Consider the following 26,236-nt stretch of genomic DNA (forward strand, 5'->3'; position numbering starts at 1 on the left):
TGCAGAGTCACCAGCCCAAGAAGGTCCACGTTTTCTCCTCAGTGCACTTTCCTAGTACCATAGTTACCAGTGATCATGACTGTTTTCTACAGAATACACACAAAGGAAGGTCATTTTCCTCCTTCTGGGAGGAAGACTTGTGCATTGTGTTTTAGGTTTGAAGGCTGAGAACACTTCAGCCACTTGACCTCCAAAGAAAAAAAAAAATCTTTATTTTTCTCTTTATAGACATCAGTGTACAACGATAAGAAAATATACAAGTCTAAATATGTCCTTCAATCCACAGAATGTTAAGACCCAAATCTATGAAAATATTTATGAACCCACACAAGAAATGAAGCCAATCTGAATGCATACTTAAAATCAATGCAAGTGCACAAGCACTTGCTAAACTTGAATCAAGAATGGTGCTCATAGCAGAATACCTGTATTTGAATTACACTTTCAAATTTCAATCCCAGTTGCCCTACATATACTGACATTTTAATCTTCTGTGGTCCAGATTATGATCCTTTACTCCCATTAGCCCTTAACTTTACACAGCCTAGTATTTAGTAGGCATAAGAGGTTCAGAATCTGTCGCTACAATGTTTTCCATATCAGATAATAATTACATTTGTCAAGGGTAAAATTTAAAATCTAGGTCCATTTAGGCTTCTTTTTCATATTAGACTCATCGCTGGAGTTGGGGATTTGTTTTTTTTCCCCACAAGTGAAAGATAGAGAATTCTTGCAAGCCCCAAGTTACAGTTTCTTCACCTCACAAAATTACAATGTACTGTACTTGCTCTTTACATGAGCAAGTTTTCCATTTCCGTCAGTGCTGTTCGACGTGACTGGTAGAGGCTGAGCTGCCGCAAGGTGAGTGCCAAGGAGATACAGAAGAGGAGGAGAAGACAGGGTTATCTGAGATACAGGACGAAGCTCCAAGGCACACCCTGCACAAGCATGCTGGTTTCTGGAAAGGCTTGCTGACAGAGTAGACGTAGAGGGAAAGGAGACAGAATTGTGACTGGGGACACCAGGACTTACCCACAGTCCCAGCCGGTGGGGACCAGTGGCCTTCGATAACCACCAGTCCAGGGGCTATGTGGAACAGGCATGGGTGAGTTTTCCAGTAGCTAACTGCACACATGGTCTGTCTCATTTGTTTTCCAACTATTTCCTAGGGCACACTCAAAGCTGTTCCACCTTTCAAATGCCCAGTAAATTAAATGTCCCAGTGAGATATCAACCCTACTTAATTTCTGCACAGGACTTGTCATGGGGTCAATAAAAGTTTCAATGTCTTCAGCAGCTTCCATATTTAGCAAGAAAATGATTTGTCTTCTGTGAGAAAGAAATTCAAAACAGCCATAGGAAAAAATGTAAAAAATTAATGGTGTTAACACAAGGTTCTAGGCAGAGTTTAGCAATTCAACTATTAACTATATAAAGCCATCTTACAAAACAAATGCTTCCCATCCCCATCCCAGTTAACAGTAATAAACAGATTGACCAAAAATTGATGGTTTCACTGCGTTTTGAATATTGTCCAGACTTTGTGTGATTACAAATGAATGAATGGATATGAATATACAAATCTATGTAACATTAATTTCCGTATTCCTTTTCCCTCTCCATGCATTTCTAAAATGCATTCAATAACCCAAAAATCTTCCATTATGGCTCCTCTGCTCCCTCTCCCACCTTCACACAGGAGCAAGTGCAGTTAAATAACAATCACTTCCACTGCAACCAATCAAGATGCCAGAAACAATATTCCCATCATGTTAATCCCAGTAATTGCAGAGATAAATACTGATGGCTCAGGGCAGACATTTCCCTGTTCTCTTATGAACACACAGGATGCACTCAAAAATAAATGCACATGGAAATAAGATGTGTAACCGCATTTCACACCAATGAAGAAAGTAGTTGAGAAAGTATATGCAAGGCGGGAAAGATGCCAATGCACCAAGAAGTCAAAATAGAAAATCACTTTAGGTGGTGCAGGAAAGCTAGCAAGAATCTGAACACAGATTAAGTGGGCAAAACCCACCAGCCTTGCACCTCTGTGGGCAAAGAACAGTCAGGCAGCAGCATTAACCATCCCACGGCTCAGGAGCTGGTCAGGAAGGGTACACAGGATACCAAAAGTGGTCTTTCAGCAGGCCTCCGGGTTCCAAAATGAACAGCATTTCTCTTACATTACAAAAGATTTTTTTAAACATTTCCTTTTATTTGAAAGCCAACTCACGTTCTCGCTACATGTTTAAACAAGTAAATATCCAAGCAGTCCTCTCTTACTGCCAAAATCATCAAAACATTCACAGGAAGCAGTGTGGATTTTGTTGGAAGATACATTTCACTAATTAATTGACACCAATGCTGGGTCAGTAGTTTTTTAGAAGCACATTTATTTGGGAATGCTGCTGACAGACCAATTATAGTTCGGTTAGCTGGAACTTGAAAGCCAGCTGCAGATTTATTAACAGATGTTCAAACAGTAGTATATAGTAAATGCAAGTTCAATCTAGATCAAATATGCTACTGCTGAACTCCTGACTTACCCTCTGAAGTAAAGCAATTGAAAACATTTCAGTAGGAAGAACAAGGATGTTAAAGTGTATGTTATGCAATTAAGAACTATATGTAGCTGCCAAAGCAAACTTCCTGTCGATAATGTCAGCAATGATGACGACTGCCTGTCATACTACACTGGTATGTGAATAAAGCATTAATTATAAATTCAGGCAAATATTGAAATTGCCTTTTTATTATGAGTATCTAATTTCTTTTTGCCTTTCTAAGAAAAAAAAATTAAACTGTAGATAGATTATTTTTTTAAAAAGCAAACTTCTGTGCTCAAAACACTTATTTAGGATGCTTCCAAACCCTTCATGATAAAATTCTTCTTTTCAGTGGTCAAATCTCATCCAAGTCTCAGAAACAGGCAGACTGAGACAAACTGTATTCCTAAACTGTAAAGTAAAGCTAATTTTTTTAATGTAAAAGGCAGGATATAACACTAGTTAAAAGCACTCAGTTTAGCCTTAGACTTCTCACTCAAATAACAGTAAAGAAAAGAGGCGAAATAAAGAAAAGAGACTTCCAGGTGAAATAAAGAGAAACATTTTTCATCAAAACCCGAAGATTTGAGGATACTGAGGGGGCAAAAAAAAAGCAGAGAGAGAACCTTTTCATCTCTCTATCTCCATCTTCAGTCCAGTCAATACCAACTACCACCTAAACAGAGGAACCTCTACAATTTCATTGCTGCTCATATGAGATCATCACTCTTGGTGTTCATAACCAACAAAACCTGAATACGTTATATGTTCATAAAACATAATCCTGCCTAATAAATTCACTCTCCGTTTGAATGGAACCCCTTTTTGGAAATGACATAACATTTCTTCTAGAAGCTCCTAGAGCAGTTTGCACATCTTCTTGAATCCCACAGCTCCTGGAAATGCAATGGAGCTGTGGCAGCCTGACCTGAGCTGTGTGCTCCTGGTTGCCTGTGCTTGCTGTTAGAAGGGGCAGGGCCCTGGGGTCATGGTCATCCCTTCGGGGATGAGAGACCCTGCCTCCTTTTGGGAGCTGCTGGGCTAGTGGAGGGAGAGAGGGCTGGAGACAGCAGGGTACAGCACGGTGCCAGGCTGGAGCTGAGGAGATGGCAGTGAGTGGACAGACAGTCACATCTCAGGGGAGAGAGGCACAAAGACTTTGCAAAGGACTGGAGAGGACCAGGCAGGGCTTCCCACAGCACCCAGACCCCTGCACTGATTGCCAGCAAGAACTCCATATAAGACCCTGTGGGGTTTATGAATAAACATTTTGATTTCTCCTCTTACGACTTTCACATTTCTCTTTTTATGAAGTCAGTCCTAGCTGTTATCTTATTTTTCATAATGGCTTATTTAGAAAACTTACCTTAAGTCTTGGCGTATCTATTGATATCTATCTATCTATGATAGGCCAAACAGAATGCCCTACCACAGATGTTAACTGCTGTTATCTCCACTAACAGCTGGGGAACTAAACCAGACATTGCACGGAGGTGGCGTTCCTGAAACCTTCTTGGGACTGTTCAGCAGAGCTATACCACTTATGGACCACAGACTCAGAAATCACAGCTGACAATTTTAAACACTTACATTTTTAGTATTATCTTTGACCAATATGAAAAGCAAAGAACATTTTGGGGGGAAAGTTACTTTAAAACTTGCCATTTCCAGTTGCCATTTGCCATTTCCAATTTGGAAGCTCTTAATAATGGTCAGTGGGTTTTTTTAGCCATATTGCAAATTTTAATCTACTGGGGTTTTTTTAATATACTATTTTCAATCTACTGTTGAATATTTTAGTAATTAATTCTTCAAATGTTGATTCTGTAAAGCATTTTTACCAAATACAAGGTAGAAATCACTCAAAGGTTTTTCATAAAAGCAGAAGAGTCTGGATTCTCACGCAAATGAAACAATACTAGTTCCACGAAACTGCAGGGAAAGACCTGCTGAAGACCAAAATATAGCTTCTTTAGTGGGAGACAGATTTTAGTCTGATGGAGCTTATTTCCCTGCAGGTGAGAGACAGACCAGATAGCAATGCTCAAGTACCTCCAATGCCATCTCTCTTTTTCTTTTTTTTAAAAAAAAAAAGAGACAGACACTGCAAGGAAGTTGAAAATGAAACTGTACTTATAAAGTACTGCATCCACTCACCATCGTTTAAATATCTTTTCTTCTTCATATTCATCTGCAGTAAATATCTTTTCTTAAGGCTTCATTTCATTAAAAAATAAATAGTACTAAGGCAAAGTCAGTCAAAGCAGCCTTTCCTGAACACAAAGGAATGCCTCCAGAATGAACCCTATTGATCTGCCCTCAAAGAAGCGGGAGGCTCTGCAAAATAATTCAGACTATGCAGACAAGAGTTACATCAATGTGCAAAGTAATCCCTTATTACAGCCCAAATATGAAGTTCTGAGTACACCACTGATTTCAGTAGGAATTTAGCTGGAGCAAGATTTGGTGTCATTTCAGGGAACTAAATTCACGAAGCTTTTGGATGCATTTGCAAGGGGAAACTGTAGTGATGAAAACAGAGGTTTCCTCACCATCGCACACAGCTACCATGGGTCAGCCAGTAGTTCTTCTCACCAGTTCTTCTCACTGCCTGAGGTTCACCCACTCCAAGCACCAACAGAAGACTCATGCCCTGGAGAGATATCCCCTTAGACACTATCCGCCTGCCATGTGAACACCTGCAGGGCAACCTGTCATGCCAAAATTATTTCCAGAACTTTTACTTTGCTGTAATAACTAAAGCTGGGGAAGGCACCTCTCCTCTGCCGACCTCTCAGCTCAGTGCTGTCCTCAGACAAAACGTCTTTTTTTTTAACTCATGGTTAAATTGGCAAACCTGAAGAGATGGTGGTCTCTGCTCATTAAAGCATAATAATCCACTGTAGACAGACTCTCTTCGTATTATTGTTTGAAACCTCTTATGCAGGAAGATAAAAGTTGGCAGGTCTATACCAGACAGATGCAGTGTGTCACTTAAACCAGTATTATTAAACACATGCTTATATGCTTTTTCATGACAAATGTTTGCTACTGTCAAGAGAGCCAGAGCTACAGTGACTGACTGATGGTACGTTTCTCACATGCACCAGCCCTCCTCTACTTTCAGTTGCCCATATACAGGCCTAAACAAGACGTCCAATTTCACAGTGAAATTTTACAGAACTCTAGACATGTGCTTCCAAAAAAAGAACAAACAAATGCTCAAGTATACAAACTGTGTGTTTGTATTGTGAAACAAAACCTGCATCTAAAAATACACATATGCCAAACTGAAGTTACACCTATATATGAAATTTTAATCAATCACATGCTGGCACACATCTGATGTGAATGTAGTTTCCAAGTAAACAGCTGTAGGTTTGCATAAGAATAGTTTTCATCTGAAATCTAGCTCCCAACTTCAAATAATTTCACTGCAACAGTTTAGGGATATTTCTAGGTAGAGGTGCAGAAAGACAGTATGTTCAAAAACACAGGACTAGATCAGTGAACCCAGTTGCAAGAGCGACCACCCAAAGATGCAAGCATTTTTCATTATTTCAGAAGCATCCTAGTAACTGTTTAGTTAATTAACTTCATTTCTCCTGAAGGTCAGTCTCCAGAAATGTCATGTGTACAAATGTACAGCCTTGTTATACAGCAAGCGGGATAACTGACTGCAATGATTGCCAATTTATGCAATTTAAAATGTCCTGTCAGAAGAAATGTACTGCAGTGCTCTCAATCATTAATGCATTCATTGAAATGTGGATTATATGCATCCACAACAGAAAAAAAAAAAAGTCTAAGATACTCAATTAGCAAAGCATTTGCTACTGTCCTAACTGTCCAAATACTGGTTCTGCCTGAGCAGACAATAAACTTCATGATAGAAGTTAAATGGAACAACTTCCACCATAGAGCAGGGTAACTGCTCCAGAAAGGAAGTCCTCTTTCTGATCATCTTGTCATAAAGGCTTTTAAAATATGTTTTTCTGGTGAAAAGACAGCAGTAGCAAAAGTGAACCGTGTTCTGTTTCAGACTATTAACGTGTCCAATGGTTAGACTAAATAGGGATATATTTTTCTATACAGCCCAGGGAAAACCACTTAAACAACTGCATGGTATCTGTAGAACAGACCACATAAAACCCCAATGAACTGAGATTTTTATCACAGGGAAAAGTTCCATTTCATCCATTTAGAGCTGCAACTGGAGAATATTGCCTGGATACATTTTTTTCTTTCTTTTTTTCACACAGTCTTACGAATCAACTGTATTTTGTATCAAGAGACTGAGGGAAAGGGCTCAGCGAAGGAAATATCTCATTCCCTGCTCCTGCCCCAGGCCCTCCTGCTTTTCATGATGTGAGATGTGTTCCTTATATCCCCTTCCCATTCTGGGCAGGACGGGGGCAATAGTTGGAAGTCTACAGAGCTGACTTCCAACTTCTAAAAACAATTCAACAGTTGATCAGCTTCCACAGCAAATGTAGCCCTGTGACACGCAGGCACTACTAGTTCTGCCTCCTAAATTTCAGTAGAACCACTGGCCACAAAACAGCTGAAGGACATGTTTGCCACCTGCAGAATTTCACAAACATTGGTAAAAAATGGCAATTTTTGACTTAGTCCCATAAATATCATGGTTAAATGCAGACAACAAACTTCTCTAGCTGTTCACCCAGTCTCAAAAATGTTCCCCTTCTATGAATAATCTAGATTTTTAACTTAAAACAATGAACAGAAGGTGTTTATTGGTTTTGAAAGATCAACTATCAAAGATAAATGAAAAGATTAAAATCCCACATGGACCCACCAGAACTGAAAACATTTCTCTACTGAAATACAGAAGTAGTACCACTTTATCATCAAACAAGTTTCCTTGGTAAAGTCACAGCAGTCAATAATGACTATTTTGCCATGATTCCATTTACCCAACAAGTTAATCATGGAAGCTAAAAGATAAAAAACACACTTGGCTGTTGCAGTTCATATTAATACCATTTAAAAGACTAAAGCAAGCATTTCATGGCAGTATATTTGTTCTGGTACCTCACAGTTAATACCATATCTAAAATTTTTTTGTTCGTTTGACAGAGAATAATCTCTCCATTTACTTTTCACTATAGACACTTATATCACACCCATTAATATGTATTATATTTTCATCATTGTCATTGTGACTTGCATTGCAGTAGTGCCCAGAGGCTGCAGTTGTGGTTGTGTCTGTCAACGGGCAAATGTAAAATAAATAAACTCTTCATCATGAATCTAAACTGAAAAGAGAGACAAATGGGAAGAGTGAGAACAGGGGGACATAGAGCTAAAATGTGACACAATAGTTCAAGAGGATACATCAGCAAGTAACACAGCAGAGACCAAAGTAAGATTCTGCCACGTTGATGCAAATACCAAGTTTTGACAAGAACATCAACTGAGACATGTTTTCACATCTTACATCTCTGCATTCCCTGCCCAATGCCCCGTCTGCTGCACCCAACACATATTGAGCTGGCATCTCAAGTCTGCTGAGAAGATGATCTACACTCTTAGAACCAGCAGGGCAGGACACACTCCACTAATTCAAGTATAAGGTAACATGCAATGCCTGAACACCTCACTGGCCTGAGATGAAATTTACCCTGGAAGGGACAAGTGGTACAGAAACACAGACAAAGGACAGTGTGCGGGCTATTTATAACCCAGTTAGAAGCAGGTCAGATACAACTGAACTAATTCCCCTAGCATCCTTGAACTAGGAGACAGAACTAATTGTCAAATTCAGCTTCAGAAAGACTAGCCATAAGTAAAATAGAAAAGACAAAAATCTCAATGGTGCAGACAATTCCCGCTTTTATTCACAGAGGAATTATAGAAACATAGAATCACAGCATATCTCAAGTTGGAAGGGACCCATAAAGATCATAGAGTCCAACTCCCTGCTCCTCGCAGGACTATTCCAAGTATAGAGGTTCTCACTGTGTGAGAGCCCTGAAAGTAACTGAAAGACCATTTTTGCACTTTATGTACAGAATAGATGTCAGAAGAACAGCTTCTCTTGTCATTGCTTTCTGTGGGTGAGGGGTAAGAGAGGGCACCTAAAGCAAAGCAAGTAGTTGGTAAACTTCCCTTTCACTATCGTCAAACAGGTCTGCAGCAGCAGGGACCAAATGAACATTACCATGGTGAAGATCATGTTATAGCACTGCGAGGAAAAGCAATATTGTTCAAGAAGAACACAACGGTAGTATGCAAAAAAAGCCCAAATCAATCTGCAAATTCAGTATTTGTGCACCTCTATGCTTAGCTGTGCACCAAGCTGATTTTTGGCCCCCTGCTCCTCCACAGCAACGCACAAACAACCTGTTCTCTCTCTGTAGGTGCACATGCAGCCCTGAAATTAATTTTGTGTTTGACATCAATAAATTGCACTTCAAGTAGAGATCTCTAAGCACTGTATAAATGTAAAAATAACTTATCCCAAATCTGGCAATGAAAAGAATAGAGGCACAGCAAATTTAAGTGACTTACCCTTATTCACACCAAAAATCTCAAATCTTACTTCACTCAGAGGGGGAGGTGGCCTCAATGCAGTTTTCAAGAATTTCCTGGTACAAGACTTGCAGAACTTTCATATTTCAACTGGATTTTTATTCCAAATTTCCCCTATACAAAGGTGGCTGAAACATGCATCACTCTGTAGGATAACAGACTTTGTTAGTGCCACCTCCTGGTGGTAAAACAAACCTGAAAAATCGTGCACTAAGCTGAAGATTCTCTAACAAAGTAAAGTGAAAATACAATAGTTTGGCCTGTTTTGGTTTCCTTATTTATGATGTCTTGACCTGAGGCATCAAATTTTCCCCTCTGCAAACTTGAAGGAAGATACAAAATCATTAGCCATTTTTAGGATGACATAAGTGCAGATGCATAAGCATCCTTTAATCAGTGACAATGGAGAAAAAAAGGAAATGGAAATTCCTGGAAGAGTCACTCTTTCTAGAAGGTACATCTGCCTTGATTTTATCCTTTGGGTATTTTGCTGGGGCGGACATTCAAAGGCATGCTAAGATCTCCACCGGAGGTTGCCCATGGGGTCGTGAGCTTGGTGTAGCCTCCCCCATTCAGCTTGCCCATGGTGTTTTTGCATCCTTCCAGCTGGAGATACTCTTTGGATGCTACTGACAACAGCACGCTGTCATCATGGTGAAAAGAGGTGTCATAAAGCTGTCGATAAATACACCCCATCACCTTCAACTGGTCTGCCCCACTCTGAAAGAATAAGATTTGGTTTAAGAAAACTACAAAATATGAGTTTTACTTAAACCTATCCCTTCGCTAGACTGTATTTTGGATAGCTGCAATTCATTTTAAAGCTCACTGTCCAGGCCCACAAAGCAGAGGGTAAAGGTATAAGGCTGGGTATAAGAGAAGTTAAATGATGATCTTAACACAGAATGGGTAAGTGTTGGCAATATGCCTAATACTCTTGAGGGATTTTACAGTTCCTGTGTAAAGTAGATCCTTTTTGGCATTAAGCCTAAGACTTTTTTTTTTGTAAGTTGCCTGGGGCCTTTGTAACACACAGTCCAACATGCATTTTGGTATCACCAGCTATTTTTATTTTCCTAAACGTTTTATTCTTAAACAAAATTCTGAATGCTTAAGATAAAGACTCTGAAAGTACAGAGTCAATGTAAATCACCACCTTCCATCATCTGTGTTCAAGAGTTGACTGAATATCGTTTATGTTCAGGATTGAACCATGCCTGAAACATGACAGATAGGGAAAAAAAAATTAACCTGAAATAAGCACTCCAAGGGAACATCTTGCAATAGGAATCTGTGCACCACCTTTTACATAAAAATGAAGTAAACCTCTTGTAGATTCTATGAGAAGCATACCAAGAACAGCAGTGAACCTTCCCAAACCTGACCAGAATTGCTAGACATCCAGCTCCTAAAACTACTTGCAGAATTAAACTTGGGGAATCTCATGTTCTCAGCTGTGCCCTTTTGGAAAGTCCTAGACCAGACAAATCTGGTCTAGTCAAACAAAAAAGAGCAGAATCTACTAAGACCCATCCCTACTGTCTTCAGAATAGATTTCCCCAACAACTGCCAGAGCTGCAAGCAATGATTTCCTTGCCTTGATGGATCCTTTGTTGTTTTTGAAGCATAACAAGGCCACCGAAGCATATGCAAAGCTGGAAAATGTGTCATGCTGGATAAAACTAAGATCATTATCACTTAATCACTTTGCTGTACCTAAACATCATCAATAACCAGGCTTTAAAACTACTGACAATTGATTATAGAAAACAACTGAAAAAGAAAATAAGTCTTGAGTCAAGCTTTCTGCCTAAGGAACTGCACAGAATACTGATGAACATTTTTTTTCAGACTGCGCCAACTGACACGTAAAAACAACAGTACTGGAGAGCAAAATAAGTATGTTAAAGAGATTTCAAGTGTGGCTCAAGCTGCTTACTGATTAACACTTCTGCATATAACACTCCTCACAGACCCATGCAGTTATTGTTCAAAAGTGAAACAAGGTTCTCTTGGCAACTGGAGACAAACGATCCTCCCTGACCAAGTTCGCAATTCTCACACAGCTTAGCAGCGTTGGAGCTGCTTCTTCTTCCAGAGCCTCTGGGGAGGGGGGGAAAAAAAAAAAAAAAAAATCCCAATCCCAAGATTTAACGCCTGTCAACTACTTCCAGGATAATTAAAAGCCTTAATGATCTCCAACAGGAAACGTGCTCATCGTACACATGAACATGAACTAACTTACTTATTTTGCTAGGAAAAATTTACAGTCAGATTTGCAAGAAAATAGGGAATAAAATACAAGCTGATTTTTCATGTCAAGGAACACTTAACACTGCAGGGACCACAGAAATGGAAGACAACAGCAGTCTTTTCAATGGCCCTGGAAAAGGAGAACAAAAGGGGTCCATGCCTATCTGCACACATTTCTGCATTTCTTACTAACAGATGTCCAGATTTGCTTCTTCAAGTTCCATCTCAAGTATTTTCATGTCAACTCTTCACAACTGTAACACAGCTTTAGTCACATACCTACATGTTGCCTACACTGCTTTTAGTAGAGCAGTCAGGGCGGAACCAAAGGCCAGATTGGTGTCCAAGGCTTGAACTCCCCACCTGTGCTGTTTTACCTGCTGCCAGGGAGAACAGGGGACAGAAGGAGATGGCTACGGATCTCCTGGCTGAGAGCAGCTCACAACTTCTAGAAAGTCTTGCCAGACATACGAGCTCAAACTACAATCACAATAAGGAAGACCAAAAGCCAGGCTGATGGGCTTCCTCTCCCCTCCCCATGTCCATGTTGAACCTCTCCATCATGTTATGAGCGTGGTGGCTGGAGCTGCAGCAGCTGCATCACCTCCACCAACAGCACCTCAGTACAGAACTTCAGCCACATCATTGAAAATTTTTCCATCATCCAAATCCAAGAAGCTTTAAGACTACAGTATATTGTCTTACAGGACTGCCAAATCCACTCCTAAATTTTGAATGAACTACGATAAGCATGTTAAGTACAATCACAGAAATTCAGATCAAGGATCCAACTCCTCCAGCAGGACTATTCCTCCAGTGGTGCTTACAAATAATGCTGAGGGAAAAGTACAAGGTGTTCTCCACAACTACTCCCACAGCCACTTTCCACAACTGCCTGCACCAGCAGGGGTATGTTTATCTTTAATGCCTCTTGATGGACTTCAAAAACATGTTTTCATTCACTGAGTAAGAGAAACCAGTGTAGGTGTTGAACATATCGGTCCCTTCAGAAAATGTGTTCTTTTCAGAAAGATTTGGGATTTTTATTCCTGCATGAGAGAACATTCAGGATATGCCTGCACATAGTCCAGCTCACACTCACAAGTCCATTGTCTACACAGATGAATAAGTAAGACAAGCAATAAGAACAGCTACTAGGTTTTCTAGAAAACAAAATACTATTCAAATGTGTATAAAGTGCAGATATGCTGGTAACAATTCCATGAATACATAACTTTTGGACATCACTACATTTAGATCACAGTTCTCATTTGAACTACTTGAAATTTACACAATTAAAAAAATACCTTCTTACTAGAACACTCAGTAGAAAGCTGGATTTTTGAAATTATATTATTATTCATTACATGACTTCTGTCAAAAGATGTGCATTGATGAGAGAAGTTGAAGGCCAGTGCTGACCAGGTTATTGTCTTGTGTCTTCCTTTACTGTTCTCTCCCTTTTCCCCTTTCTGCTCATTCCTGCCTGATGTCTCTCTAGCTCACTATCACCTCAGCAGATACTGTCAGTAAAAATCTCCTTCTAGGCCTGAGTAAATCCAAAAGGTGTGAAACTGGTTATTCACGAAAAGTGGTCAAATACAGATATCAAACAAAATGAGAGACCGGAGATGTCCAATGGTAAATACATGTACTGTTACACCTGCATTTTGCACCTAATTTCTCTGTGAGAATATCTAACATGAGTACACAAAAGTGTACACTCCCAGCGAAAAAATAAAATCACTACACCAGCACATTTTTCTGTACTGAAAAAAATCCACCACTATACTATCTTCTTTTTCATATGCACAACATAGTACTAGAAAGCTCGTATACCATCAGTACAACACAGGAGATAAAGCAACTGAAGTCAGAGATGTACACCAGTGCATGTTCAGACTTGCTTTTTTCCCTGCATATGGTAACACAGCACAATGTGCTTCAGGTTCTCATCATGCACGCAAGCGTTAACAGTTTCTCTTAACGTGACTTAGGTGGCACCCTTCCTAAAAATCATCTCCTTTCAAAGCTTTGTAACACTATACAAGATAAAGAGAGTCTTCATGCAAAGTAAAAACTCCCTGCGTGTTGCGGTGACTGCAGCTTATTACTGTTCTCTTTGTGCACTCAGCACCACCTCCTGTCAAAAGAAAAAAAGCCTCTGTATAAACCAAGGCACACAACTGGATGGCCCCAAAATATTCTGTTCTTTCCTCCATCCCAGGCTGACGCTTCTGAGGTTTTTGTTTAAACTGTTTTATTCATTATTGAAAGAATGCAGGGAAACTATTGCAAAACCACCAACAAGTCATTTTGTTGTGTATCTTGCTGCTTTTACTATCCAATGTGTTTTAAAGTAAAAAAACAAAAAAAACCAACAAAAACCAGCTTCCAATAGTACAAACCTCCATAACTGATACAGAGACAACAGTAAAAGGAAAACTGTTGTCTTCTTGGGGTGAAGGTTTCATTTCCCTTCAGGTACCCACCACTAGAGAAGGACAAAATATTAAAGAGCTGCACAAGCATAAACTACATGAATAGTTTTATAAGGTTTACAGCTTTATTTACTTACATACATAATATGCTTTATACAGCATAGCAAGGTTCAAAATCTTAGAAAATTATCTGGACACAACCAAGTGAATGAGCCTTAGCTCTTCCACAGTGGGTGTGTTGCCAGCATGCTTCATCTTCAACTCTGTAAGTGGTCCTGCTAGTAACAAGAACTTTAAAGCATGAGGAATTACTAATCCCAATCCATAAAACCACAGAATCTGAAGTCCACTGTAGCGAAAGTCCATAGTATCTTGTCTAACCAGAACTGTTCATACATAATGCCAGCCCTTCAGCTGAATACTCACTATGCCACAAAACAGCAGACTACATTTGTGACAGGTAATCAGGCCAAGAAGAAAAGGTGGAAATGACAGCAGCTAGGAACAGAGCGGTCAGGCACAGCAGATCAAAATGCCCAAACCAAGGACATTACACTAGATGATGCTCTCTTCACCCTGTGCTGACGGTGGATTAGCTGTTACATAGGGCTCTTGGATTCCCTGTTTTTAGGCACATAATTTTGAAGGCAGCAGGAATCAGGCTCTACCTGTAGTGAAAGAGAGATAGCAAAGTTCCTCCAAAGCTCATGTGAGGAGTCCACCTCTATTCACTGTAGCAGAAGCTTAAAGCTTTCTGCTGCGACTTACACCCACCACCACCACCACCAAAGGGAGCAGCAGACGGGTGATCTCAGAGGTCGCCTAATGAATATGTATATGCATTACCACTGGTCTGACTCAGCAGAGCACTCAAGCACGCAGTTAACTTTCAACTTGTTCCGAAATTATCCTGGTTTCAAGCCTGCAAGCCTTGCTGAAGAAGGATGGACTTCCCAGGTTTTCAAAGGGAAGTAGTGAAGAAAAACAGAAAACGGAGAGAAGCAACACACTTGGAACAAAATGGGAAATCTCTGCCTCCTTTTCCGCAGTTTCACTCAGATGTCAACCCAAGCTCTTCTGGGTATTTTAAACCATTTAATTCTTTTCTATACATTAAATTCTCATGTCTACATATATTCAGTTTTGAAAGTATGATACAAAACCTCCTCCAAAAGAGTATCCCCATCTCCATCATGACTCCTTTAGGTCAAGAAGTACTAAAAATGTAAAAGTTCTGTTTTGACTTCACAGACCCAAGAGCAGACAGTCAAGTACTTTCTCACAGATAGGTAAATCTCTGATGCACGAGCACTTACAGAGTGCCTCCAAATTCTGTGATGGCTATGCATAATTATTTTCTACAGCATGAACTGTGGTTCCAAAAAATGACTTGCAAACCTATGGTTGAGACATGCTCCAAAGTGCTTTACAGCTTGTTCAGCCTGAGCACTCTAAAAATCATGACTACATTGCTGCTTTCATCAGTAAGCAGCTTGTTAGTCACCAGTGGAAAGCTGTGTTCATGCATCCAAGAAGGAGTGTTTCTGATAGCACTCATAAAATTCTGGTGCCACAGAACATAAAATGACTGTCTGGATTTATTGAGTCAAGAGGCTGGGTTAGGTCAAGAGGTTACCAAAGGAAAGTCAAACTACACTGTTTATAAAGAATCTTGGGACAACTCCGGGATTCTGAGCAACTGCTGTGTAATACGAAGCCCCTGTGAATAATCAAACAATTAATTACTTTTGTGGAAAACAGCAAACATTTGTTTCAGTATCTCTTCCTTTGTAGTAAGACAGCAGTAAAGAAGAGACTGGATTCCATCTACTAAACCCAACACCATCTGGGTAGGTGATACTGGAGAAGAAATGCTAATACTAACAGCAATAGAAAAAGGAGTCTTACCTTCACCTGTGCCTGGGGAGAAAGAATTTCCAAATTCTTGCTGTTTTGGCTTTACAGACTGTGGGGCTGGCAGTCCTGGGGGCTGTGGGGCTTGCAATAGAGGCTTCACATTTGTAACCACTTGTTTCCTGTGACTTAGAGCGGGAAGGTGAACAGTACTGTCAATGATGTTGCTCTGAAGAGCTACCCTTCCTCCAAGGGGAATCTTTAAGTGTAGGCTGGCAGACAAGTTTCCAATAGCTGGGCTTGGGGTGCTGCTATTTGAAGATGGGCAGGGCGTTCCTGCATCAACTCTGATAGGTGGGATCTGCTGTCCACTGATCATCATAGGTCCATGAGGAATACCTGTTGTCCGATGGCTCATACTGCATGACCTCCCATTCATTTTTAAGAAGTTAATGTAATCAAAGCGTGTTTTTACAGACCCACCGCTATGACTGATATCAATCCAAAGTCAGTAAGTAATCCATTGTGTATTACGCCTGTTTAAAAAAATACATAAATAAAAATAATTGATATTGTAGTAAATAATACATGAAAGAGGACTGCATGTGACTGTTAACTTTGTGACATTACTGGTTACAAGAAACAAACTACAAGCACTATATGGTCTGTCAGGGAGGAAGAACAAAGCCGAGCAATGACTTCAGATCTCTCACATGGAGAAAACCTGCCTCTTAAAAAGCTGAAGTTTGTAGTAAGGTCAGCTGCCTTCACATTAGCTAAACCAGCCATGAAATTATGTGAATACTGACCAAGTGCAAGAAGGCAGCCAGGAGTGAAAAGACTCTTTGATAGGGAGTTGTCATTAGGATGAACACGGATATCGCCCCTTTTTCTGCCAGCTCCTCAGTCTATTAATCAAAAGGGTGCTGAAAAGCACACGCAGTAACAGTAGGCCAGCAGTATGCAGGTATAGAGAAAAGAGAAAAGAGAAAAGAGATACCAGTTCGCATTCTAAAGGATGTACACACAGCAAAATGAAGAGGGAACAGCAAAACCATATTAATGCCTCTGTGGTCCTTCAAACGCTGTGACACTTCACAATAGAAAAGTATTGCCAGAAAGCACAGCACAGAAGTATTCATAAACATAACTGCAATCACTTCAAAAGTGGATGCTTATTGTAAGCCTATAGATATACCATAATTTAAATTTAAACATACAGTAGCAAATTTTCCAGGACATCGTTCAAATCATACCAATAATTTTTGAACTCTGACTTTTCGTCACTTATGTTTTCCCGTTATTTAAATCTTAGAAGACAAGACTGGTAAGGAGTTTGAGAGATCGTCTCAGTCACAACCTCCCCCAAAGCAGCATCAACTAGATCTAAATGTTTCCTGACATAAAAAAAGATTTGTAGGTAAAAGCTGCACTTCTCAGTGTAAATCACTGGGCTAAGATATCGCACAGATGGGGTAACTTCAGCCCTGACTCAGCCAAACAGCACATGCCCAACTTTCATCACTCGGTTCATATGTTTAACATTAAGCACATGTTTAAGTAGTTCGTTCAATCATGGAGTCAGTGCCTAATTAACTTGTTCAGACAAACAAATTAAGTTGGCAGAAATAAAACTGAAGTACTGCTTCAATTATGGTTTTCATTCATGTATACATTAAGGTTTTAATTAAGTATTATTATCTTGCACATGAGATTTTCAGCACTGAAGCCAGTAAGATTATAACCAGTGTATCATGATTGAATTTCTTGTAAAACCTTCATACTTAACCATTCCCTTGCTATGATTCTGCAATGTCTCAATTATCTCCACCTGTGAACTCTCAAAAAAACCCACAACAAAACATCCCTGTTTATTTCACAAAACTGCATTCACAGCACGCTTTCAGATTAGAGTAAAAGCCGCGTAAGTGTGGGTATAGGCATATACGCATGGATATTCACACACTCTCCAGTTAAAACTCACTAGTAATGAAAAGCCTAAGCATGTTATCTTCAATAGCAAAATCCCTACTGACATTAATAAGAGAGATATGCCCTAGCCACACTTAAATGGTCATAAAAGATTTAGTCTACATACTATTTTTCATTGTTACATGTTTATATTATGGGAATAAAAATTGTAAAGCGCACCAATTAAAAGCAATATTATTTATTTTCATGCCTGGCTGAAGCATAAATCACTCTCCGCAATTCAACCAAAGACAGGGAGAGCTGAATGTTCTTAAATTCTCAGAGTTTGTTTTAAAAGCAGAATGTACCTTGCCCTAACACAGGTGACTAGATCCTTAGAAAAGGACATAGAAACAAAGGCAGTTGTTTTGCTGGTAAGGCTATACAGCATGTCACTATAAATTGGCAACAAATAAAATAATCATTCTTGCCTGTAATTCTTGTCTGCAATTCTAACTACATTAGAAAATTACTAAGATAATCAAGAAAAGATTATACATGGCAAAGGCATTGGCTTTGTTCAACAAAAGCACCTTCAGTTTAACCAACAGAAGAGTATTTCTACACAGCTTACACAGACCTACCAGCCCCATAAAATCCAGGTCAATATACAACTTGTGTTGTTAGTGGTGTCCTTTGCTATTCTTCTCCAGTAATATTATATCCTATAATGAGTAACAGTGTTCTATGCTATCGTTGTACCAGTTTTATCATCGGCTACTGCTGGTTTTTTTTACACTTGAAGAAAAGCCTCTGGGCCTATAATTTCTTTCCTCATCCTAGTAAATTGTATTTTGAACCAAATGATCTGAAAGTACAAACAAAACCACCTTTTTTTTATGAAAGCAGTAACAAAAAATTTCTCTACATTTTCTTCCTCTAGTCTCCTTCCCGATTCTATAATGAAAATGTGTAATATTACACTAACATGCAAATCAGTGTTTTCTTTCTTTAAAATATTAAAGCACCTTGGAGAGCGTAACTTTTCCAATTTTAAAAAAATTATTCTTTTCTGGTATTTTCAATATTATTTACTTGTTCATGAGTGGCTTTTCATTAATTAGATTAATTAATTAGCATCAACTTCCATCATGATGTCAGGACCTTCTCATATTAAAGTCAGAGTGGCCAAAGTGATCCAAACTGAAACAACAGATTACCTAGAGGTGCATTCAAGCATAGATAACTAACTAAATGCCAACTGGACATGAATTATATTCTAAAAGTATAACTGAATTTTGCATTAGATCCATAAATAGCTCCTGATTACAGCTACCTGTAATACTAAAAAGATGTGATAAATTTATAACTGAAGTGATCTTAGAAATTGTAGGAATAGAGAACCAAATACAACAGCTTATTTAAAAATAAGCTTAGAAATCCTGAATAGGGTTGAAGCTTAATGTACTAAGTTAAAACAAAACAAACAAAAACGCAGAAAAGAATACTATCCCGAGACTGAATGGCTGTGCTGACAAATTCTTTTGTTCTACTAAAGGAACACAAGTACTTGCCACTTCTTAATGAAATATTTCTGTCCATTAGTGAGATATTGTAGTGACCTTTTCATGCTCCCACGGATGTTAAAGGAAATACAATTATGTCCACTGCTTCTAAAGCCTCTTTTTTTTTTTAAGCTGACATTACTCAAAGCTCTATGACTCTGCATCTATCAATAACAGCATGACAACATAATTACTCAAGATCCATAACAATGATTCATAAATTCACTTTCAGAAAGCCATGTAGTAAAGTTTAAATTCAAGCTGAAGCCCCAGAAAATCCAAACGCTAATCCTTCAGAAAGCAAAACAAAAGAAGAATTCACAAATCTGTGCCTGCAGCACGGTATGCCATATAGTCTACTTTTACAGTGCAGTTTTGAAAAATGATCAGAGTTGGCTTACTGCTTCACCCGCTCAAATAAGAGGTAAGACACATTTCAACTTCAATAAAAGCTGAATTACTTCACTGCAGAGATCGGTTTAAGGAATTGCAATAAATCCCTCTCGGGATACACTTTCACAGAAGTAGTTACCAGACACTGGCACCTCGTGCACAAGGCAACAAGCACTATCCCAAACCAAAGGAGAAGACTTAATGCACTGAAGAGTCGCTCGTTCCTACTCTTCCACTGGAGACAGCTCGCCTCTACAACAGCTACCATACACCCCAGAAAGTAAACGTGAGCTGTAACCCCCTCCCTTCAGACGGTGTGCTCCAAGACGGCGTGAGCGCCTTCCCTCACCACGACCAGAGACAGGCTCTCTCCACATGCCCCTCCACGATCTCCTTGGCACAAATCCAGGAAAAGACTTACTTCCTATGGGGCTGAGCCACCACAAGGCCACCCAAAGGGGCTACCTCCACTTTAAGCTCTGCTCTCCCCTGCCTGCCCTTTCCTCCTTGCGTGGCCGTGGCGTTTGGAGCATTACCTGTCAGGGGCACCGCGGTGAAATACTCAGAAGTCACTGCCTCCCCTGACATCACACCCCTGATGAGTCAGTCTGGGTGGACTGAAGGACTGGGATGGAGATGGGGAAAGGACAGCCACCAAAAGCTACAGGGATGCCTCACCTCAGCCTCACTGACCACTCAGTGTTTACAGAAATGGGGCCTTGGAAGCTCCTGAGGTTTTCATGTCTCCCAAATGTTTGTGACAAGGACACACCCTGACATTGGTGTAAGCCACCAACTTAACAACTCATTTCCTAAAAAACACACACACACACATAGGAAGTGCTGGTATGACAGCTTTTGTACAGTTATCTGGCTATAGCTCACAGGCAAAAGCATGATGATGAATTCTTCTTGGGAAGGAAAGCCACACAGAGATTTAACTAGGAAAAAAAAATAGCTGAGAGCTTGAAATTAGGCTTGGAACAATACATACAGTAAGAATCACAGCTGCAACAAAGGAAGACAATGTGGCTTCAAACTTAAACTACAAAAGAAGCTTTCCACTCAATTTATAGAGAATCCCTTCCCCACCCTCCATGCCAGTCAGCATCTCAGAAGTCATGCACTACTGAGGATAATAAATACCTCACACTAGCATCCACTGTTTTGGTCATTTGTACCCAATTCTTGACAATTGTGCTCTTGGACTACCACAGGGGGCTTCATTCCAAACGGCTGTACTCTGATACTCTGATAGTACCATGTTTTCCTTAGGCCCAGGTGGTCAGCCAAGGAAAACCACAAAAGGGTCGCACAGCCTGAGAGTTTCTAGTTCTCAAAGATCGGCAGAATGCCTTCTTGATGCAACATCAACAAGCAAGGCAAATGAAAGCTGAAGGAGGTCCTCTCCAGCACTGTGAGACAACAGACCCTAAAGACGACTGAGTTTCTCAGAGCTAGCGTAATGAAATACACTAATTACTTATTACTTGCATCACTATAATTCCTAGGAAGATTAGTCACAGAAAGGAATGCCTTTGTGCGAGGGACTGTACAAACACAGAGCAGAACACAGTCACCGATAGCGCTACAACTGCCATCAAAAGGGCAGTCATTATCAGCGGACAGGATGATGTATATCCTAGTGTAGTTAGGACCAAGCATTTTTACCATTCTGCCCGAAAAACCTTCTCAGGTTTTTACTGTGGTAATTAAGATCTCTTAAGCTTTTTCTCTATTAGGACCATTAAGTGTCAGAGCTCTGCTACTGCAAGTGGTTGCTATAACAGAACAGCATGAGCTTCCAGGAGCAATACCATTTTCATTAGGGCTAGCTACAAACTTCAGACAAGCTGCTTCAAAAACACGATACAAATCTGGCAGCACCAAGTACCACAGCCAGAGGCATGCTTACCCAGTAACCAAAGGCTCCTGCAGACCCTGACTCGTGCACCTTTTACTCACACTGCTGCCCTTCTAGCGTTGCCTAAGACGACTTTGGACTTTCCAGGAGCGCAGCCACAACTGCTAACGTTGCAGCGTCAGCAACGGTGAGATCTTCAGCACAAGCAGGACATGGGAAACCACCAACAGTGTCCCCATGCGAGCCAGTAGCAATGCAGAAGCTGAGGGCCATGGGCACCTACCCTGGCCGGGCACCCTTGTTGTGACCATCACTTGTGGGGCAGCGCAGGCAGCCACCACGTGCTTCCGGGCAGATGGCCTGGGAGATACCTACCGCCATGCTTGTCACACCCATGGCTCGTCCCACAGACCTCGCAGCTAAAGCATGAGCAGCGTCAACCGGGGCCAAAAGCCAACCAGCCTCTCGGGAGAGGGGGACACAGCTGAAAGCCATGAATTTCAAGCCTATTAAGTTTAAGAGGCTGGAGTTATTTGCAACACGCAAATAACAGATGAGGAGTTATTTGCAACACGCAAAACACAGATGAGGCAGAGCTGTCACCTCTGGGGGCACGACATGTCTAGGTTTTTGCCCGCGGGGACGCTGCCTCATGACGGCAAGCCACTACTCGGCATCGGGGCCTCCGCGGGGCAGCTCCGCGGGGCAGCTCCGCGGGGCAGCTCCGCGGGGCAGCTCCGCGGGGCAGCTCCGCGGGGCAGCTCCGCGGGGCAGCTCCGCGGGGCAGCTCCGCGGGGCGCGCACTGCTCTGCCCGGCACCCGCGGCCGACGCCGTGCTCCCCGCCCGCGCTGCCCACCGCGCTGCTCGCGCTGCCCGCCCCGCTCTCCGCGCTGCCCGCCTCGCTCCCGCCGCCGGAGAGGCGGCCGGCGGGCAGGCTCCCCGCTCCGCAGCCTACTCCTGCGGGTACCTATCTCCGCATGTTCATCGGCGGGATGACAAATCTGCCGGGCGGGTGTCTGTCCCGTCCTTCCAGACGGCGTTGCGTCCTCATCTCCGCGGCAGCCTTGTCGGCGAGGTGAGTAACTGCCAAGCAACTTCACCGCAAGAGGGTTTGTTTTGCTTTTTCTTCTCCTCCTTCCCCCCCCCCCCCCCCGCCCCGTTCTGACACGGAGGCCGGCAGCTGCCGACTCACCCTCTCCCCGCCCGGGCCGGCGGCGGGGGGCACGGGGCAGCTCACCGGAGCGGAGCAGCGGCGGGGCCGAGCCATCCCACGCCCACCCCCACGGGCAGCCGGGACGGGGCGCGGAGCGTCGCAGCACTCACCTCCCGCGTCCCCCGGCGGCAGCGTGCAGCTCCGCGCAGAGCCGCGCCGGGCCGGCCTGTGCCCCGCGGCTGTCATGTGCCCGCTGGCCCCGCCGTTAACCCTTGCCGCGGCCGGCCGGGGCGGCATGCTGGCCTCCGCAGCTGCGCGGGGCTCCCCACCGGAGCGCGGCCGCCTCTCCCCGAGGAGCGGCCCTTACTCCACCAGGCGGGGGGGAGCGGGGAGGTCCCGCCGCCAGCGTGCCCCGTCGGGCCGCCTGGCTGCGGGGAGGGGTGGGGGGGCACTGTAGGGAATGGGGGTGGTCTAGGGGTGGCCCAGGGGCAGGAGGCGGTTGCATGGGGGACCGTGTAGGGGCGGCGGGGAGCTGCGGGGCTGCGCAGGGGCTGGCGGGGGGCTGTTACGGAGCTCTCTAGGAGCTGCAGGCTAGCTGGAGGGCAGCCGGAGGGCTGCATGCCGGCTTCGTAGGGACTGCATGGGGGACTGTACAGGGCTGTAAGGGGCCTGCATGGAACCTGTATGTGGGGTGTACAGGAAGTTGTATGGTAGGGCAGAGGACCAGGTAGAATCGTAGAATCATTAAGGTTGGAAAAGACCTTTAAGAACATCAAGTCCAACCATAAACCCAACACCACCATGCCCACTAAACCACATCCTGCAGTGCCACATTCACACATTTTTTGAACACTTCCAGTGATGGTGACTCCACCACCTCACTGGGCAGCCTGTTCCAATGTTTCGGTAAAAAAGGTTTCCAGGTAAACAAGGAAGAGAGTACCTTAGGGGTGGGAAGGACAATGAAAGGGCCTGATGCCTGATGGTGCTTTCCTGTGCACATCTTAGAAATGTGGTGTGTGGGCAGGAGCTCTTCTCTATTACAAGGTGAGGATCCTGCTTGCAGATGCCAGAGGACTAGAAATGGGATAAAGAAAAGCTGGAAGGAAAATACTCAGGCAGGTAGGCTGCCTCCATCCCCTCACCCAGAAAGGCCCAGGGATAATTAGGCCATGGGCTGATGATCAGCCTTTTGCAGAAACAGTTGCAGACCGGAGGTACTGTTCCATAAAAAGTACCTGTTGCTCAGGAGGAGTCTCCTATAGATGGAGGGCATGGCCCAGCAGTTGAAACACCTTGGTTGTTTCAGTTTGGGTCAGTTTTAGCCTCTTCTGCTGTAACTGTGGAGTTGGGAGTGGTAAATGAGGTGAAAACAAGCATTTGAAACGCCAGGCTGAGAGAGCAACGAATTGCCCTATTACTCTATCGGGCATGAACATGCAGACTTCTTGGCAGGGCATCCTGTCAGCAGAGAAGTGTCCGAGCAGGGGAGCCCACCAGCATGTGTGGGCACTGGAAGAGTGCAGCAAGCTCAGGACCTCCATGCAAAGCAAGAACAGTCCAGCACTTAGAAAAGATGTTAATCCCAGTTCTCCAAGAATGAGAGTGGCACCGTGGCTGTCCTGATTGCTGCTTCCAAAGAGGAGGGGAGCTTGTATCCCTCTTGTGCTGCAAGAGCCCTTAGGTGGAGGATTGAGGAGGCGGGACGCATCATGCTGTGCCCAGATCACTGGGCTCCTCAAGGCCAGCCTTGATCTCCTTAGCTGAATAAGCTCTTCTGAGCTAAAGCTCCTTCGCCATTCACTCATATTATATCAAATTAATGTTGCCGTGAAGTTGATAAGAAGACAACATTGTATGTTCTTTACGCACCCAGAAAACATAGTGGAGATGTTGAAGCTTCAGGCGTTCTTGAAAGGTTACATTGCTTTCCAGTCTTTTTGTTTCTAAGTGTATGGTTGCTTAGTCAGTGAGTCACTTCTAAATAAAATTACTATATATAGCATAATTAAAACAAAAGTATTTGTAAGCTGTGCCTAACTTTAAAAAGTGTATTGAAACTACTGTCGAAGAAGGAGTCTTTACCATGTCAAAGCACAGAATTTACTTGCAATTCTAATAAATTAAAATATCCATTTTGTTTACTGTCTCTTTATTGGTACCATATGCCAGAATTTTCTGTGCAATTATATTTTAATTGGAACACATCACTAAAAATTTCAAGGATTATCCCTGGACTGACATGGTAGCTATTGTAATGATAGTGATAGACTCACATTGCAAATGACTAATACAGGTTTAACCAACAAAAGACTCATTAAAAAAAGGAAATTGTCAAAACAGACATTGAAATTCAAATCTACCAAAGCAACTAAATAAACAATGAATTTGCTTTAAATAAATATGTTTAAATGAGCACTGATGATGTTGTCAGAAACCAAATCTGACAGCCGTTAAAAAAAATCTGTTTTCTTTACTGAGTCATTCTTATCTATGGGAAGCAAATTGTCTCAGTTCTTCAGCTGAAAAAAGCAATGGATCCTAGCAATGTACCACCTTGAGAAATGCATGGTCTAAAACACAAGGTAAAGGCAGCCTTTACACACAGGATAAGAGTTTTTGCTGTCATGGTTGAAACCCGCTGAGAAGTATCTTGAGCAGGGAGCAAACAGGATAATGAATATCTGAATTACCGAAGCTAACATTAGACAGTGCAACTCACGCCTAAAGATCATCCTTAATTTTCCTTAAACCTGAGGATACAGCACTCCCAAGTGAAGTTTATAAAAATAAATAAGATGAAACTAATAAGTATATTAGAAGTGAGTACATCCAAAGTTTTCTTAGTGGGTAACACCATTGCGTGTTCATAGCTGTCATACACCATTGCATGTTCATACCCATCAGTATGAGCCCGTATTTATTCAACAGATAAAGCATCCATCTTGATGATGAAAAAGCTATGCATTAGTCCTTCTGAAAACTGCTACTCTTCATTACATCAAACTTGTTTTTCTCTATTGCAAAGTTTCTCCACTCTAGCTAGAAGTATGTATTTATCTAATGGAGGTAGTGGTTTCAGAAAAGAATACATTAAAGTTCACTGTGTCAGAATCCACAGCAACATCTGTGAACTTACTCTGTCACGCAGACAAGACCTGCAGGTAAAAATTGTTTTACAAGTTTTTTCTCACTTCAGTCCCAGTTATATTTTCTCAGTTCGGTAAAATCTTTGTTACCTCTAGAGGAAATATATAGTTACATACTATATGAGGATACAGTAAGCCTTTAAATTAAGCTTTCAGTCTACAAACTGTGAAACACAGAAGCATTTTTCCAAACTTTTTTTTGAGAAAAATGTTTCCTCAGATCTTCCACTTCATACCTGTTCTGTTTCCATAGTCACTGTGTAACTGAGAACAATATTTTTGGTAGTTAAGATGACATGACAAGAAATTTTCTTTGACAAAAAGATGTGCTCTCTTTCTTCTTTTGTCTGTCCCCTCGCCCCTGGTAGGCTGTTGGAACTGTTGGAGACTGTGTTATTCCACTCCAGTCTCTCTCCACCCTGATTCTGGTTGCATTGTGCCATTGGGTTTGTTGTTCAAAAGAGTGTTACTACCAAGCCTTCTGGAAAAGACACCTGCTTATATAAATTCTTGCCTCCTTTGTCTTAGAGAGACCTTCTTTCTGG

The 26,236-nt window shown here is 41.9% G+C and overlaps 1 protein-coding gene across 1 annotated transcript in view; it reads right to left on the reverse strand.

The window, feature by feature from the left end:
• GLIS3 (GLIS family zinc finger 3) overlaps nt 1–16,094 on the reverse strand; it is a gene marked incomplete at its 5' end in the record, with an annotated part of 172,024 nt that extends 155,930 nt beyond the window's left edge. The window contains one exon of the mRNA XM_082013541.1: nt 15,710–16,094. Within this exon, the coding sequence (XP_081869667.1) occupies nt 15,710–16,094 (385 nt within the window). The remainder of the gene's footprint in view (nt 1–15,709) is intronic.
• Between the last annotated feature and the right edge of the window lie 10,142 nt (nt 16,095–26,236).

This window comes from Phaethon aethereus, assembly GCF_964289735.1.
Source record: "Phaethon aethereus genome assembly, chromosome: Z".
NCBI classification, from domain to species: Eukaryota; Metazoa; Chordata; class Aves; order Phaethontiformes; family Phaethontidae; genus Phaethon; species Phaethon aethereus.